The following is a 17,557-nucleotide window of genomic DNA, read 5'->3' as shown; positions in this document are numbered from 1 at the left end:
AAGCTTTCTTTTGATTCTTCTATCCAGTTACAGCTACTGTCCCAGCCTTCTCCTTTCCTTAATGGCCAAGTTCCTTAAAAATGTAGCCTCCATCTAATACTTCTACTTTCTTACCATTTATTCACTGTTGTATTTTGTTTTTGTTTTTTTGGCTAGGCAATGAGGTTAACTGACTTGCCCAGGGTCATACAACCAGTAAGTGTCAAGTGTCTGTAACTGGATTTGAACTCAGGTCCTCCTGACTCCAGGGCCAGTGCTGTATCCACTGAACCACCTAGCTACTCTACATTTTTCACTCTTATCTCACCTTCTTGCAGCTGAGCTTCTATTCCTACCATTTTTCTGAAACTGCTTTCTCAAAAGTAATCAATAACCTCATCATTAAATCTAATATCCCTTTTCCAGCCTTCATCCTCCTTAACTTCTGTGCAATATTCTCCACTATTAATTAAACTACTATCTGCAAAATCCTTCTACCTTTGGCTCCCAAAACACCACACTTTCCTGGTCTTCCTCTTAGCTAACTGATCCTCCTGTCTTTGTTGGCTCTTCATTTTTTTTTAATGGTCCATTGATGTTTATGTTTCTTAAGCTTATTTTCTAATCCTTCTACTTTCTTGATGCTTTCTCCCTTGGCAATGCCATTCACTTTTATGGTTTCAACTATCTTCTCTACATTAGATACATTTCCCTAAATCTAGAGCACTGGATTTTGAGCCAGAAGACCTGGGTTTGAATCCTGGCTCCTGCCAGTGGTCCTACTTATATTATCTCAGAGAAGTCACATTACCTTTTTGGCTCTTAGGTTCCACATTTATAAATTAAGGAATGGGACTAGATGGCCACTAAAATCCCTTACAGTGAACTAGGTGATACAGTGTATAGAGCATCAGGTCTGGAGTCAGGAAGACCTGAGTTCAAATCCAGTCTCTGAATACTTACAAGCTCTGTGATCCTGGGCAAATCATTTAACCTCTTTTTGCCTCAGTTTCCTCATCTGTAAAATAAGGATAATAATAGCTCTACCTCCCAGGGTTGGTGTGAGGGTCAAATGAGATAATAGTTGTAAAGCACTTAGTGCAGCACATGGCACAAAGTAAGCACTACATAAATGTTAGCTATCATTATTATTATCATCATGAAGGAAATAAGCATTTGTTCTAAGTCAATAATTCTGTCCATTCTAAACCTGCTGCCTCCAACACTTGTCCTCTCTTCTTCATTCCCACTGCCGCTATTCTAAAAGGGAAGTACACAGTGTGTCCTAAAAATTTTAATGCAATTTTAAGTTATTAAAGCTGAGCAGGTATTCTGTGCAAGAGTTTTGTCTATTTATCTCCCTGCTTATGGGTCAGCTGATGAAGGGAGAGGTTGATTGTACTGTCATTTATCCTAGAGTACTAAGGAGTGCTGGATGCTAGGAAGAAAGTTGGTAATATGAGTGTTTTGGTGGTATGCAGGGACTGGCCTTGGTGGTAAAATAGAGTGGTAGTTATAGAGCGTTGATGAAGTGAAGTGTATGCATAGAAGAGATTGGCCAGTAGTGGCCAAGAGGCTTGGTGTGGTGGCTCCCATAACACTGATCTAATGCTGCTTCCCCTTGTGTCATCATTATGTTTTGTGAGGGTATTCCCAGGTGTTTATGTCAGCTTAGGTCATGTTTTGTGTTCTTCCAGCTCTCCTACACAGTATGTGTGGAGTCAGTGATGATAAAACTATGAAATCAGATCCAGGCTTCCATTGCCCATCTGAATTATACCAACCAAGCTCACTCTCAAGTTCCATTCCTAGGATAATGTGCTAACAAGAGCTATCACTCTGGCAATCATAATACTCAATATTGTCCACCGAGACTCCTAATAATGCTTCTCATCTACCACTTTCTTTCCATTCCAAGTCATCTTTCCCATAACTATCAGATTTATTTTCTTTAGGGATAGAGCTAGTCATGCCATTCCTTTGGTCAAAACCCTCCATTTACTCCCCATTGAAACTAGTTACGTTCAAAATCCTTAGCTTGGCACTTAAGATCCCTCACAATCTGGCATCATGCCGTCTTTCTATACTTTTTCACATTAATCCCCTTCACACATTCTATGTTGTAACCAAAGTGTAGAACTGGAGATCTTTTTCATGCTTCCGCGCTTCCGTATTTTGCTCAATTGTTCCTTATGCCGATAAGGTCTTCATTCATTATGGTTCAGGGCAGCTGGTCCTGGGTTCATCCCTGCAAAGCTACCCACAGTTTCTGTAATAAGGAAGCCTGATGCTCATGTGGTGGGCAAGAGATGAATGAAGGTAGCATCTAACATAATGCAGTATAACACAGATAAATGTCAAGTCCTGAATTGAAGTTCAGAAAATCAGTTGCTCAAGTATAATATGGGGGAAATGTAGCTAGACTGAAGTTCGTGTGAGAAAAAATTGGGGTTTTAGTTAGATGCAAACTTGTTAGAATCATTGAGAGCTGGCTGTAGGATTTCCAGCCCTGAAAGTAGTATCAAAATGGTGGGGAAGCCAAATTTATTAGCAATCATCAATATAGGAGGGTCTGGCTGAATTAAAGAGGAGAACTGAGGTGTCACAGCCAAGGTAACAACCACAATTATATGCCAAAATTCTGAGTCCATAGTATGGTGCCAAGAAGAGGTGATGAGCTTGGACAAATGAACAAAAAGGAAAACTGGGAAGGAAAGGTGGTTTTGAGTCAGGATCCCCATGAAACAAGACAGGAACTTCCAGGATAGATCACTGTCAAGATCACCTGATCAAATGGTTGACAAGCTCCTTTTATCAAGGTGTCGTAGCCCCACCCACTCCTGTGCTTTAAAGGAGCAATGGCTCTGTGAATCTGTGTCAGGGTCCATGTTTTATATTTCTTTTGTATCCTCTACTTTTGGACAAATAGTAGGAGCTCAGTTATAGCTTGAGTATTTGGGGGGGAATAATCGCTTAGGGTGTTGAATTCCATTGGTAACTATCAACTTACCTTGAATTGCTGGTCCCCAAGCAAATAAGTAATACCAGCTCAAATGAAGATCCACTATTGTTTCATCTCTGGGAACGTTCACGGGACGTTTAAATCTACAGGTCACACGATTATTTTCAAAGATGCCTTCTTCATCCCTGGCAGGGTTTCTCTGGATCTCTTTGGCCCACTGACCAACGTTGTAAAAGTGTTGTATGCGGACTCTGCCATTGTCATCGTGAACACAGGCCATGACATCATCACCACCCTAAAAACAAAATAGTTTAAGAAGAAAAAAAAGTCAGAGATGCATCTTTTGAAAGATCTGCCCCATAGAAATTACAACTGGGAACATAACTGCTCATTCATGCCTAAAGAATAGAATTGGGACAGCCCTTTTGTCATATTTTTGTCTTGGTTTCTGGTTCCATGTTGGTAATGTTAATTATTCCTTAAAACACCATAGACAAACAACTTATATTGAGTCAGAAGGGATATTTATAGTTTATTTGATCATTAGTTCATAGGATCATGATTACAGCTGAAAGAAGCCCCATAGGCTGACTAGTCAAAGCCCTTGTTTTACTGACAAGAAAACTGATATCTAGAGGGATAAAGTGATTTGCCTGAGGAAACATGGCAAGTAAGGAGCTGAGCTAGAACTAAAACCTTTCATGACTGTCTGTCTAATTCTTTATCTTTTATACAAGAGATCTAACAATTTCAGGTAACTAGAAAGTACTACAGAAATGTAGTAGCACTTGAATAACTGAATGAAAAATATTTAGTAAGCGTGTCTTGTGTGTCAAGCACAGGGGATACAATCAGAAAAAGCTAGCCACTCCTTACTTTCAAGGTAAGGAGGAAAACACTCAAGAAAAACTGTGTTTTACTCCCAGCTCTATCACTGTTTAACTATGTGGCCTTGAGCAAGGCACTGAAACTAGTCAGGCCTCAGTTTCACCTTGAGTAAAATGAGTGGGGTTAGATTCGGTACGCCCTAAAGTACTTTCTAGCTCTAAAAAGCTTCAACTAATGTCTAGGAGTCTCATGGCTCCCCCAGGGTGATCTTCATATAAAAACATCTGCTCCAGACTCTATGCTTTGGGATGAACAGTTTAGATTTAATAATTAATCATGAAAATATAGAGTATGTTCCTATTAGGCATTTCCATTCATCACAGGTAGGAGGCAGAATCTTTTTCGCTGTTTAGTCATTTCAGTCATGTCTGACTCTTTGTGATCCCATTTGGGATTTTTTTTGGCAAAGATACTGGAATGGTTTGCCAATTCCTTCTCCAGCTCATTTTCAGATGAGGAAACTGAGGCAAATATGGTTAAGTGACTCGTTTAGAGTCATACAGAGTCACTCTAGTAAGTGTCTGAGGCTAGATTTGAACCCAGGAAGATGAGTCTTCCTGGTGCCAGGCCTGGAACTCTATCCACTGCACTATCTAGCTGCCCTAAGTCTTTACATCTACTCGTATTTGGACAAGACGAGAACTAGAGAGTTAGTTCTTCCCTCTCCAACTTGATTTCTCCTTTGTCTGGATCATTGTTAGGTGCTGGAGATATAATACAAAAAGGAAACAAGTTCCTGCCCTCAAGGAGCACACCATCTATTAGAGGAGACAACATGTCTCTAATTATCTATATAAAATATTTATCAAGTAATTTTTTTTGTGTGTGGGGAGTGCTTAGGGGAATTAGGACTGTTTTGGGGTGGTACAGCAAGTAGTCTTCCCCACAGGACTCCTGAATTGAATAGTCCATGATTGAGAGGTAGCATGGTACAGCAAGGAGAGTCCTGGACTTGGAGTCAGGAAAACCTGGATTTGAATCCTACATCAGACTTTTTTTTTTGTTCTTGTTACATGAGGCAATGGAGCGAAGTGACTTGCCCAGGGTCACACAGCTGGTAAGTGTCAAGTGTCTGAGGCCAGATTTGAATTCAGATCTTCCTGAATCCAGGACCCGTGCTCTATCCACTGCGCCACCTAGCTGCCCCTACCTCAGGCATTTATTAGATGTGTGATCCTGGGAAAGTGACTTAAGTTCTCTGGGCCTCATTTTTCTATATCTGTAAATAGGATGATGATAGCACCTCCCACTCAGGATTGATTTGAAGATGAAATGAGGAAATGTATATAAAGTGCTTTACAAACATTAGAGTGTAATATAAGCTATTGTTATTATTGATAAAATGATTAGTTAACTCTCTGTCTCTCTGTCTCTCTCTCTCTCTCTCACACACACACACAATCTTTTCTGGTTTTTTTTAATCAATCATTTATTAAGCACTTATTATGTGTCAGACATTGTGTTAAACTCTTAGGATGCAAAGAAAAGCAAAAACTGATTGCCTCTCAAAATGACTCCCTCCTTAAGCCAACAATTGAAGGAGCTCAGCTCCTAGTTTTGCTTTACTGGGATAAACACAGCATAAAAACAGGCAGTACAAACAATAAGGTGTCAGGGTTTAAGACTTCGCCTTGTTATCCAAGGGCTCTTGAAAAATATGCTCAGGTGAGAAGAATGTGACCTGGAAGAAAGCCCAAAAGAGATTTCCAAATGTCTGTCAATAAGAAGGATCAAGACTGATAACAGTATTTTGAGAAACCATGTTTCAGCAAATGGATCCCACTGAAATGAAAAAAAAGGTTTAACTTGTCTGAAATACACTTTTCAAGAAAATGCACCTGCTTATTGTTAGTCACCTCTTAAAATACTCACCTTGGTTTTTTCTAGGATGTTGCCCTGCTAAGAAAATTCTAAAAAACTCAATTTGTAGGGGGAAAAAAATCCCAACAAATGAACAACAACAAAAAAATCAAACAAGTGCCATGTTGCACATTTAATAGTAGGAAATGAAGTCTGGACAACATGGTTATAGTTTCAAATTTCAAATCTAGCAATAATACAATGCATCAAGTCTCCAGCCCCAGTTTCAATCTTACCATTTTCTTGTCTGAGGAAAATCCAACTGCCACCCAGCCATCAGTGTCAGCACTTAGTTCAAATTCTACATCAGCTCCTATCATGCGGTAACTAAGGAAATAATCACAGGTTTCTGCAGTACATCCTGGTTTCCCATACCTAGAAGACAGAGGAAAATAGGTCTTACTTCTTCTAAAATCTTGAACACGAACATTCCCTTGTACCTGCCCATCTGTGGTTTGACCATTTACTGACTTTAGTCATTTAAGGATCTATACCTTTGTCTATGTGCACTATCCCTTTCACCAACGCAGATCTTAATGCTTATGTAATTTTGTAGCTGGGCAAATTTTTAAATCTTATTTTACTGCAGCATTTCATTTTCTCATCACATTGATTTTCAAATAAATACCTCCCTACTCTTCTACCCAGTGAATCATCCCTTATAATAAAGATTAAGGAAGGGGGGGGAAGTTTAGTGAAACTAACCAAAACATTTATTATTTCTTACTGTATATCCAATATTCTACATCAAAGACTCCCAGCTTCTGCATTGAAGGGAAGGAGGCACATTTTTTCAATCTTTCTCAGAGCTAAAATTGGTTATTATAATTATACAACATACAAGATTTGTCTGTTGCTGTTCTTTCCACTTATATTGTAATTATTATATGCAATTCTTCTCCAGGCCCCACTCAGGACTTCCTCTACCACGACCAACCTTTTCATCCTGAAGCCTCATTTCAGCCCTGGAATTCACATCTCAGAAGTATCCTCTGGCCCCTGTGCACTACTCTTCCTCTGACTGGATACGTCCTCACAAGATCTCCTTTTAAGGAGGGTGCTCAGGCCAGCCATGCCTCATTCTTCTCCAGCCTGCATAGGACTTCCTCTCCCATGCCCCAGCAATGGGAACTCATACCTTTGCCTTCCCTACCTTCTTCCCTTTGCTTTTCTACATAGTTTGAATTCCTAGAGTGCTTTATAATTTACAAAATTCTTTCTTCTCTATCTCCATTCATAAGTTTGAACTCAAGAATGTGCTTTTTGTGGATTTCTGTTCTCTTGCCCAGCTGTAACATCTACATTCTGCTTAGCTCTTGACTTAACTATTTGGATTATGGACCTACCAGCTGCTCTGACATCTGACAACTGCATTCCTTATACTACTTTCTGATTCCAGATGACTCAGATCATGACTCTTCTGCTGCCACCAAAGTCTCTGCCTAGTATGGTCACATAGGCTACAGAGAAAACATGAATTTTAGGAGACAGCTGTCAACTCTGGAGGACTGGAAGGGAGTTAAGGCATAAATTGCTTTTCCAGCAAATAAAATGAGCCTAAAACCTCCAAATCCCCAGGCTTTAGGTCCTAGGCAAGCCTTGGGAGTATAAACAGTGAATTCGATCTAAAAAGTAGAAATAAGGTGAACTAGTCAGAAGATTTCTCACCCTAAGAGTCAAGGGCCTGGGACAAAAAGACTTTGAATTAAAAAGGAAATGCCTGAAAGGAGCTATTTAATCCCTTAAATTTGTGTGCCAAGCTAACTGAGTAAACTGAGACTGTGATTCAATTCCATTAGACTCAAACAATTTTTAATCACCTACGAGCTTACATACCACTGGGGGTTACAAGATGTATGCAGAAAAGTAAAGGAAGGATAATTTGGAGGCAAGAACATTGGTGGTGGTGGTGGCGGGTAATAAACAGAGAAGGCCCCAGGGGATATCTGAGTTGTCTTGTAGAAATGAAGAGACAGCATGGGATTCTCGGGGATCAGCTGGGAAAAGCTAGCAGACCAGTTTGACTGGAATGAAAGAGAGGAAGATGAAGAAAATCTGGAAAGATGGGTTGGCACCTGACTGCGAGGAGTTTTAAATGCTAAGCTGTGGTATTTGTATTTTATCCTAGATGCAACAGGAAACAACTGAAATTTTTGAATAAGGGTGCATTGAACATGGTGCATTGAAAGCATACCAGTGCATTGGGAAGGCTAATCTGACACATGTCTACAGGATTAATTAGAGAGGGAGAAGAGACTAGAAGTAGACAGAGCAATTAGTAAGAATTATTTCAGCAGCCTAGGAGAGAGGTAATGAAGACCTGAAGTTGTGAGTGGAGAGAAAGGGACAGATCTGGAGATATTATAGAGGTAGAATTGATCAGACTTATTAAATGAAAGATTTTAAAAATTCTTTTATTTTTATTTACTTATTTATTTTTAGGAAGGGGTCATGTTTGTATATAGTGGTGGAGATGTCAGTAGATAAGGAGAGGCTGAAGGTGGAGTGTGGAATGACTGAAGGGGCAAGCTCCCAGAAGGGAGGATGGAATCCAGAACGCAAGGAATGAGGTTGGCCTTGATAAGAAGAAGAAAGCCTACTTTCTTTTCACAGAATGAAGTCAAGGAGGACAGGACAGGTAAAATGCAGAATGGTTTTGATGTATGGATAGAATCGGGGAGATGAGTGAGCTCATGACTCATGACCTTTATTTTTTCAGTAAAATAGGAGGCAAGGTCATATGCTAAGAAAGACTGGAGGAGGGGGTTCTGTAAGAGGCTTGAAAAGGAAAGAAACATTTTGGAAAAGCTGCTGAGGGAAGCATACTAGTTAGCCAAGGAAAAATAGGATCATCCCGTAGCAGTAAGGATTCCGTTTAGATCTGATAAGATAGATTTGTAGTGGACTCTGCAATTCCAGATGTGTCCAGAGGTTTCCTTCAGGTGAATTTCCTCCAGGGGCATTTGTTTGCGTGGGCTGTGACCCAGGATTGAGAATCAGAAATAGGGTGGTAGTAAGACATTGAGGAAAGGGATTCAAGGACAGAAGATTACATATGGTTGAACTTGTCAATTATAGGGTCAAGACTTTGAAGGGAGGTCAGAGCAGAGGTAATGTACTGGGAGAATAGGGTACAGTAGAGGAACTAGAGATTGTGGTAAAGCCAAAGAGTTACATTTAGGAAGAATAAGGTAGAGGAGAAATAAAAAAGATTTTAATCAGCCAGGAGAATTTCAGAGTTCATGATCATAGAAATGTCAGTTTTAGGTGATTATAAGATCTAAGGTATGACTACAAGGTGGGTGGCTGAACGAAGAGTGAAGACAGAGGTCATAGGAAATGAGGAAGTTGATGAAGGAGGAGGCCAAAGATACACTACTGTTTTCACTGAAGCCCACAAGTATGAGGACAGGGATTGTTATGGAAAAGAAGTCAGGTACTGAACTTGTTCAGATCTAGGATAAAGAGGGGGCAGCTAGGTGGCTAAGTGGATGAAAAGCTGGAATTGAAGTCAGGAAGACCTGAGTTCAAATCCAGCCTCAGACACTTACTAGCTATGTGACCTAGGCAAGTCACTTAACTGTGTTTGCCTTAATTTCCTCATCTGTAAAATGAGCTGGAGAAGGAAATGGCAAACCACTGCAATATCTTTACCAAGAAAACCCCAAAAAGGTGTCATGAAGAATTGGACACAACTGAAAACTGCTAAACAAACAAACAAAAAACAAAGATGAAGAGAAGATGGCAAATGATAGTGTGTAGATTGCAAGGAGCTCAGTGGAAGGGGAAGGCAGAAGAGAATAGAGATTCAGAAATAAGTCCTTATAAGCTACATATGAATATCAGAAGACCTCTGGGAAAAGAACTTGTGTTTTTATGGGTAACTGACGCTAGAGTTTGGGGGCAAGCCCATAAGAATTGGATGTCCAGAAGGTAAGAAACAAGGCTCGCCAAAGGAAGAGAGAATTTTGAAGGAGCTTTGGTTTTCTGCTGAGCCAGATGGAGTTCCAAGAGGAAAGATCTCCCTCTAGTGGCAAGAAAAAAAAGATGTCAAGTGGCTATTTACCATGGCTAACTGAGACGTGGAAAGAACTCTGAATTTGGAGTCAGGGTCACATCTCAGCTTTGCCACTTTATACCTGGGGGAGGTAACAACAACAACCACCACCACCAACTAGCATTTATATAATGCTTTAAGGTTTCCAAAGCACTTTACAAATATTATCTCATTTTATCTTCACAACAAACCTGGAAGTGGGTACTATTATTATCCTTATTTTATAGATAAGGAAACTGAGTCAGAAAGAGATCAAGTGATTTACCCAAATTCACACAGCTAGCTACTCTCTGAAGCTAGATTTGAACTCAGGTCTTCCTGACTGCAAGTATAAGGCTCTAGCCACTGTGTCCTCTAGCTGCCTTATATGATATATATGTACACATATATAAGAGAGGAACACAGTTTTGTGGTGGAGACCTAATCTTCAAGCCAGGAAGGCCTGGGTTCAGGTCCTACCTCTGACACATAATGGTTGTGTGACCTTGGGCAAGTCATTTAATGCCTGGTCCTGCTAACCCCTAGTAATATACCCGCATATATATGTGTAGGTTAAATTATATATCATATGATATGTTATCTGCTAAAGGGGTTCATAAATATGTATATGTAGTGCCTGGCACAAATATGCACACAAACATATAAAGAGATTTTTCTCAGAGACCATGACAATTTGCAAGATGGCAGTATAAATTTCCTTCTGAATGCTGATTAGTTCAGTCAGCATTTCCTTATGCAGGCGTTTGCGTTTGAAGGTTAAAGCCTATTACTTACAAGGCAGTGGACAAATGGAAACCACACCATAAAAGGATCTGTTGACAGAAATGGGGATATTTAGCTTGGAAAAAAGAAGATATAGGATGGATGGGATAGTGGTGTGCAAATATTTGAAAGTCTTCATGTTCAAGTAGAATTGTGTTTGTTTTGCTTGGTCTAATAACATCTGTCTGACTTCTTCATTGCTTTCTACTCTGGCTCTTTCTTTTCATCTAGAAGCAGCTAGGTAGAATAGTGGATAAAGCACTAGGTCCAGAGTCAGTAAGAACTGAATTCAAATCTGGCCTCAGAGGCTTACTAGCTGTGTGACCCTGGATAAGTCACTTAATTACTGTCACTTAATTAATTGCCTCAGTTTCCTCAAGTGTAAAATGAGGATAATAATAGCGTCTACCTTGTAGGATTGCTGTGAGGATCAAATAAGATATTTGTAAAGCACATAGCTCAGTGCCTGGCACATAGTAGGCATTTAAGAAATATTTATTTCCTTCCTCTTCCTACTCCCTCATTGTAAGCATTCAACATTGGATCATAGACAGAGAGCTGGAAGTGACCCCAGAGAATGCTGAGTCCTTCAGTTTACAGATGAGGCATGTGAGACACCAGGAGTTTAAAAGGTGTGCCTAATCACTCTCTAGACACAGCTAGTAAATGCCCAAGGCAGGATTTGAACCCTGGTCTTCCTGACTCCATGTCCAGCACTCTATTAGCTCTGTTCTTATTTTCCTCTCTTCCTTGCCAAGCTCATTCATGATTATAACTTCAAGTGGATCCTTTAAACAGACAGCTCCCAAGTCTATGTGTCTAGTTCTATCTCTTCATTGAGATACAATTTCAAATCTCCAACTGCCTCCTGGGCATTTTTATTTGGACCTTTCACCAATAATAAAAGCTTGTGTAATGAAAGAATGAAAATTGACCTCATTCTTTACCCCCTACTGTCCCATCTCATTCAATGGCACCATTATTCTCCCAGGAACCCTAGCTTGAAATCTTGGAGTCATCTTGGATATATCTCTCTTCTTCTTACCCTACATTCAGTCAATCACCAATTCCTCCCTATTCTCTGCTCAAAACACTTCAAACACTTCCTATTGCCTACTACAGTAGTAGTGTCAAACTTGAATAGAAATTGTTTTATTTATTTTGTTCAATATTATTTGTTCAATATTTTGTATTAATATTTGCTACATATTAAAATGTAAAACTTACACTTTGAAACATAAGAATTACATTTTAATCTAGTTCAGGCCTTACTTTGAGTGTTGCAGGCTGCAAAGTAGCCTGTTTGATCCCTCTGGCCTGTGGCACCAAATCTAAACTGTTTGGCATTCAAGACCTTCGTGATTTGTCTCGTCCTTTGCAATCCAGCTAATTTCCTACTACCCCACTCTCTGGCCTAGTCAGGGTAATCTCTTCATCGTCCTTTGAGTGTGTCATCTTCATTCCTGTGTCTGTGCCCATAGCCATGTTGTTCTCTGGCTTAGAATGAATGCCCTTCCTTCTCCTCTCTGCCTATGGAAAATCCCCTTCTGTTTATCCCCCAAGATCGAGACCTCTCTTCCCCATGGAGCATTCTCTAGCTATCTCCTTCTTTGGTTTCCATATTGTCCTGATACTTCTCATACCTCTCCTATTGCTCTCTCTCTGACTTCTCTTTCTCCTCTGTCTCACTAAGTTCATTAATTCATTTAACTAATATTTATTGAGTTTTCATTATGTACAAGGTACTGTGTTATGTGAGTACTTCCCTAGTCCATTTATTTCTCATTCCATCCACGCTTTGGAGCTCGCGCCCTACATCTGCAGCTATCTAATGGAACTCAATACCTAAATGTTCGAAGATGGACACTTCTTGCCTACGCCATACAATTTTTAACTTAATTTTATGTGCTGTTATCATGTTGTGTACTATTACCTAATTTGTTCATTGTGTTAGTCCTTCTCTCCCCACCTACCTTGCGAATTTCTTGAAGCCAGGAATCATGCTTCATACTCTACTTCCCCCTACCCTTTTAGCACAGTAATAAAAATTGATTGATTATAGTCATATTGAATAGCCATAGGTCACAAGTATTCATATATAGATTATACATTCAATTGAAACAATATTTGGAAAATCAATATATTTTACAACCTTAAATTTTTTTTGTACTACAAACCTAAAGCACCCCTTAGTCTTTCCACAGTCATCCACTTTGATTTTGGCAAATGGGTCCACAGGAGGAGCAGTAGGGAAAGGATAACCTGGACAATCAGAATAAATATTTGTTAGAATATCGTAAGTACAGTGATGGCCTTTTCAAAAAGCACTTATTTTGAAAATATAATTTCTATGCACCACCACACAAACATCTAGAAATGTCCAGACCTTCTAACTTTAATTAGTCTAATTCTCTCTATAACAGGGATGAGAGAGGAAAGGAAGTGCAACAAATGCACTGGTTGGCTCAGCCTTCCATACAAATAGATTTACCTATACACATAGGCCATGCACTAGTGTATAAAGGCAGAGTATGCCCTACCATATGATATCTCTACCCCAAAAAGAGCATAGATATGGAAAAGAGCCAATGAATACACTTGCTGCAGATGGAGGCTTATGTGAAGGCTTTCCTCAGGCAGGACACATTGTCTATATGGCTGGGTCATGGTTCCATGAAGAGTTAGTGTACCTTGCCCTTCTGAAGGAAAGCATTCAGTAGGGTGGGAAAGGCCCATTTCTCTTATATTCCTAGGAAACTTAGCAATTTTGTGTCAGTCTCACTTTCAGTGGAAAGTGTAAACTCGAACAAAGCAGGGACAGATCCTGCCATACAGTAATCCAGTGATTTCAAGATTGAGAAGCTTTTTAAAGAAAGTGCTAAATCAGTAATCTTTCTAAATATCCTTTCCTTTTGGCCAGGCATTACAGGGAATCCCATACGTTTTAGATAAAAATATATATGCACATATTTTTAAACTGAACATCTTTTGCCTTCAAGGATAAAAAAAAAAGCACGGGAAGGTCCCTTTTTTGTTCTGCCTTCCTCTCCATTTGTTACATCTTTAATTATATAAGAAGCCCCATATGCTTAAAGTTGGGATGTGATAGCTCTTTAACAATAAGGAACAATAGTTAATATTTCATTTGTTGTTCACAAGGTCCAACAGCTGTACATAGCCAGTCAGGTATGTGGAAATCCCCAAGCAAAAAAAAAAAAGTTCTTTCTAAGGCAGTTAATGCCTTTAAAGTAGTGTGGTTCTAGATCAGAGTTGGCCAAAGAAAAGTCCAATCTTGTTGAGATTTGGAAAAGCCAAAGTGGACTCTAAAGCTATCTCAAGAATTCAAATTATTTTGTGGTGCTTAAGGGATGTAGAAGAAAAACTCTTTACTCTGCTCATCTGGCATAAGACTACCAGAAACATTTTCAGCATAAGATATTTTTAATTTTTAAATAATTTAAATAATTTAATTTTTAAATCAAAAAGCATAATGCTATTGGATTTGAAGAGTTTCCTCCATGTCCTCACTCAAGTGGAAAAATATGGTTTTCCTGAATAGCCCTCTATCTTCTACTATTCTATTTCATCAAGATTTTGGCCTTCTCGTTGCCTTTTGCCTTAGGGGGAAATCTTATTAATCTTATGTGGCACTCTATTAGATTGTGAACTCCATGAGGACAGGTACTGTGTTTTTGCTTTTCTTTTGTTCTGAGCTTTTAGCACAGCATCTGGCACATAAAATGCACATAATAAATGCTTGTTGATTGACTGATTATATCACAGATTCCTCACCCTTCTCTCTACTTTGCATTGCAAATATATACCACTTATCTTTATATTCATCATAATAGCATAGCTGCCATTGCCTCCCACCTTTTAAGTCCTCTTTCCATCTCCCTACATCATTTTAGCATCTGACTCATTTTTTTCCTCTTCATCTATCCCTTGAAATGATGCCTTAATGACTTAAATTTACATACTTATGAATCTTCAAACAAGTGAACATGATTAGTCAGAATAATCTTTCTGCCAGACTAATCTTTCTTAACATAACAGTGGTCATGTTATTCCTATGCTCAGAAATTTTCGTGGGCTCCCTATTGCCTGGCCAAGTAAAGTTCCAACCTCTCAATGTGATATACAAGATATTCTATAAACTGGCATCACCTTACCTCTATGCTTCAGCAAATCTAGACTACTGTGTACCCTCTGAACATTAGCTATACTCTTCAACATCTGTACCTTTGCCCACACTGTTCTGTAGGCCTGGAATGATGTTTTTCTCCCTCCTTGCCTTTTAGATTCTATCACTCTCTTAAAGTTCAGCTCAAGAGCTGTCTCTTCCAAAAAGCCTTTCCTGTTCCTTCTGAGCCCTTCTTCCTCCCTGTACCTCTCCACCCCAACCCTGGGACAATTATAACCTTCCTCCTCAGACTTCACATAATACTTTGTTTTGTAACTCAATAATCTACTTGTCGAGTTTTATTGTACGTTATAACTAGTACTGTCACCCACCTGGGCTGATCTGTCCTATTTTCTTATCCTTTCTTATTCTGTTAATAGAATTTTAGTATCTAGTTTCTTTCCTCTCCCTGCTGCCTTTATTCTCTAATTATCTTAGAGTCAAGCTTTAAAAAACCCCTCATAGAATTATTTTTCTGATCTTGTTCATGTAAAGATAGAAAGGAACAAAAAATGAGCCACTTTTTACATTATATATGTGAATCATATTGAGCTTTCATTTCTCATTATGTTTTAACATATTTAGAATTCATCTCAGTGGTATTTTATATGCATTGTTTTACTTACAATGCTTTGTTTTAAATAGCTCAGTTCATAAAACTATGATTCAGTGATGGTCTTTCCCTTTGTTTCTGGTGTACTGAAACACCACAGTTTTGTTGCTGACAAAATTCTATGCCATTATCTGTGTTATTTTTCTGTCTTGTTCCACTCTGAGATTAAACTGTGGCATGATCATTAACACCATATTCTTGAAGGCTATGACAGCAGAGTGCCTCCTTGGCAGTCTCTATCATGCCGGAAAAAGGCTTTGAGCACAGTCCCAGTGACAGACTGTGTCTTCTGTTTGAGGACCAGCATAGATAAGTATGTAAAGGCTCATTACCAACAGGCTGTCCACATAATGATGAATTTTTTGTCCATGGCAACTCATGAAACAAAGGAAAATACAAAATAGCTCTGTCTTGGGCGCTTCTGATTCTGTAGCACTTTGGTGGTGTGGCCAGAAAGGGCCAGAGGGTGCTAAGAATCATAATTTTTAGGCCACTACAAATATTATAATATTATTCTATTGTAATAGAGTATCAAATATTAGTAATTTAGATATGAGATTCTTGTCTAAAAAATGACAAATCAACATACTACTGGAGAAACTTAATCATACTGATATTACTATTATAAAAACTCCAAAAGATATAAGGAAGTTGCGGCTAAAATGAATATGGCTCACAAGTTCTCCTGGGAGAACTTGGAGAGGCAAATAAATGAACTAGAGGTGTTATGTCCAAAGGCATCAAGAAATATCCTTTCATGGGCTTCTTAGTCATCTGTCTTTGCAGTGCTCATGATGGAAATGAACAAAAAGATGACAGTGAAGATAACTGAAGATAACTTTAGCTTATGTACTAATATTTGTTGTTGAAATGAGGAGGCAGAAAATTCTATGAAAAAGTAAGAGCCTCCAAATAAAATCAATGTATATGCTAATACTTGGCATTTTAGATGTGAAGATGGACATAAGGAGCAGATAAAAAAAGTTGGAAAAAATGGCCCAAGATAGACATGAAAAGGGTCAAAAGCTTGCAAAATTCATAAAATCAAAAGGTCTATATGTCATGAAAGCTTTCTGTTAGCAGACAATTAGAAGGTATTGGACATGGTAAACTCCCCTCCCACCCCCAATGAAATGGCTGTATCTTAACAGACAAGGAATTATATACCAATATGGGAGTCATTTCTAAGTCATCCATCTGTGTACAGTTAGACCATTGACTTGTTGGAGCAAAGATCAAAATTAATATTTGACAAAAAAGATGAAGATAAGGAGTTATGGCATGCAATTAATACAGTTTAAATCTGAACTCTTCAATCAAATTATTGATGCTGAAAAATGGGAAAGAGACAAAGAAAAAGTCAATGACATGAGCTATTATTCTTTATTGTGAAAATTTAAATGATGTAAAACAATTTTCAAAATGAAAAGGCTAAAAGAGCCTCATTCAATAAGTACTTGGTTTCCTTATCAAGTAGAGAAATGTGGTGGCCAAGGGCAACACTGGTTTAAAATATAATGCCATTCACTAAACCTTAAGGAAGAGTTAGTGGAAGATTATGTCAGTATCCCCAGATAAAACGTCTAGAAGTATTGGAAGGAAAATCAAATTTTCAGAGAGTTGGTGTGAGGCCCAGTTACTCCAGATCATCCAAAGAGTATTTAAAGATGAAACTGGAAGAACAACAAACAGCTGAAATGTGGAAAATATCAAATTTCCTATAACAATTTCCTTCATCAATGAAAGTGGAACAACTACATCTGAACGCTAACACCACAATCCCTGATGTGCTAAATGAAGAAGTAGCAATGTTACTAAAGAAAATGAAAATGGAAAGAGTGGTTGGTGCAGATGTAATATACAAAGGATATCTGTGATGGAAGCAGCAAAATTTTGAGGGCATTGAGGGATCAATTCTCAAGACATTTGAAAAAGGGGAAGACACAATGATTGGAAAAAAAATATGGACAATACTACTACCTAGAAGGGCAATTGAGAAGATAATAACTAATGATCCATATGCCTACTTTCCATCACTAAAACATTTTCATGAAAATGATCTACATGTATCCATGATATCTGAGATGCAAATATGAAATGGGAATAGGCAGGCTTTAGCAAATTATATACTGTAGCAGACCACATGACACACTTGACAGGAAGGTGCAGCAAATACAAAGTACCATCGTATTTATTTTTTGTTGACAATCATTTAATTATTTTAAAGGCTCTTCACCAACAAGATGTCTCCTA

The 17,557-nt window shown here is 38.6% G+C and overlaps 1 protein-coding gene across 1 annotated transcript in view; it reads right to left on the bottom strand.

Moving 5' to 3' along the window:
• Positions 1-17,557, bottom strand: part of FRRS1L (ferric chelate reductase 1 like) — a 43,506-nt gene that overhangs the window by 17,154 nt on the left and 8,795 nt on the right. Inside the window, exons 2-4 of the mRNA XM_020995618.2 lie at positions 12,686-12,770; positions 5,926-6,064; positions 2,990-3,236 (exon numbers count right to left, since the gene is read on the bottom strand). Coding sequence (XP_020851277.1) covers positions 2,990-3,236; positions 5,926-6,064; positions 12,686-12,770 — 471 coding nt within the window. The remainder of the gene's footprint in view (positions 1-2,989; positions 3,237-5,925; positions 6,065-12,685; positions 12,771-17,557) is intronic.

Source organism: Phascolarctos cinereus, unplaced genomic scaffold (genome assembly GCF_003287225.1).
Source record: "Phascolarctos cinereus isolate Bilbo 61053 unplaced genomic scaffold, phaCin_HiC Scaffold_4;HRSCAF=312, whole genome shotgun sequence".
Lineage (NCBI taxonomy): Eukaryota > Metazoa > Chordata > Mammalia > Diprotodontia > Phascolarctidae > Phascolarctos > Phascolarctos cinereus.
Note: the sequence above shows the minus strand (reverse complement) of the source record. Positions and strands in the feature narration are given on the sequence as shown.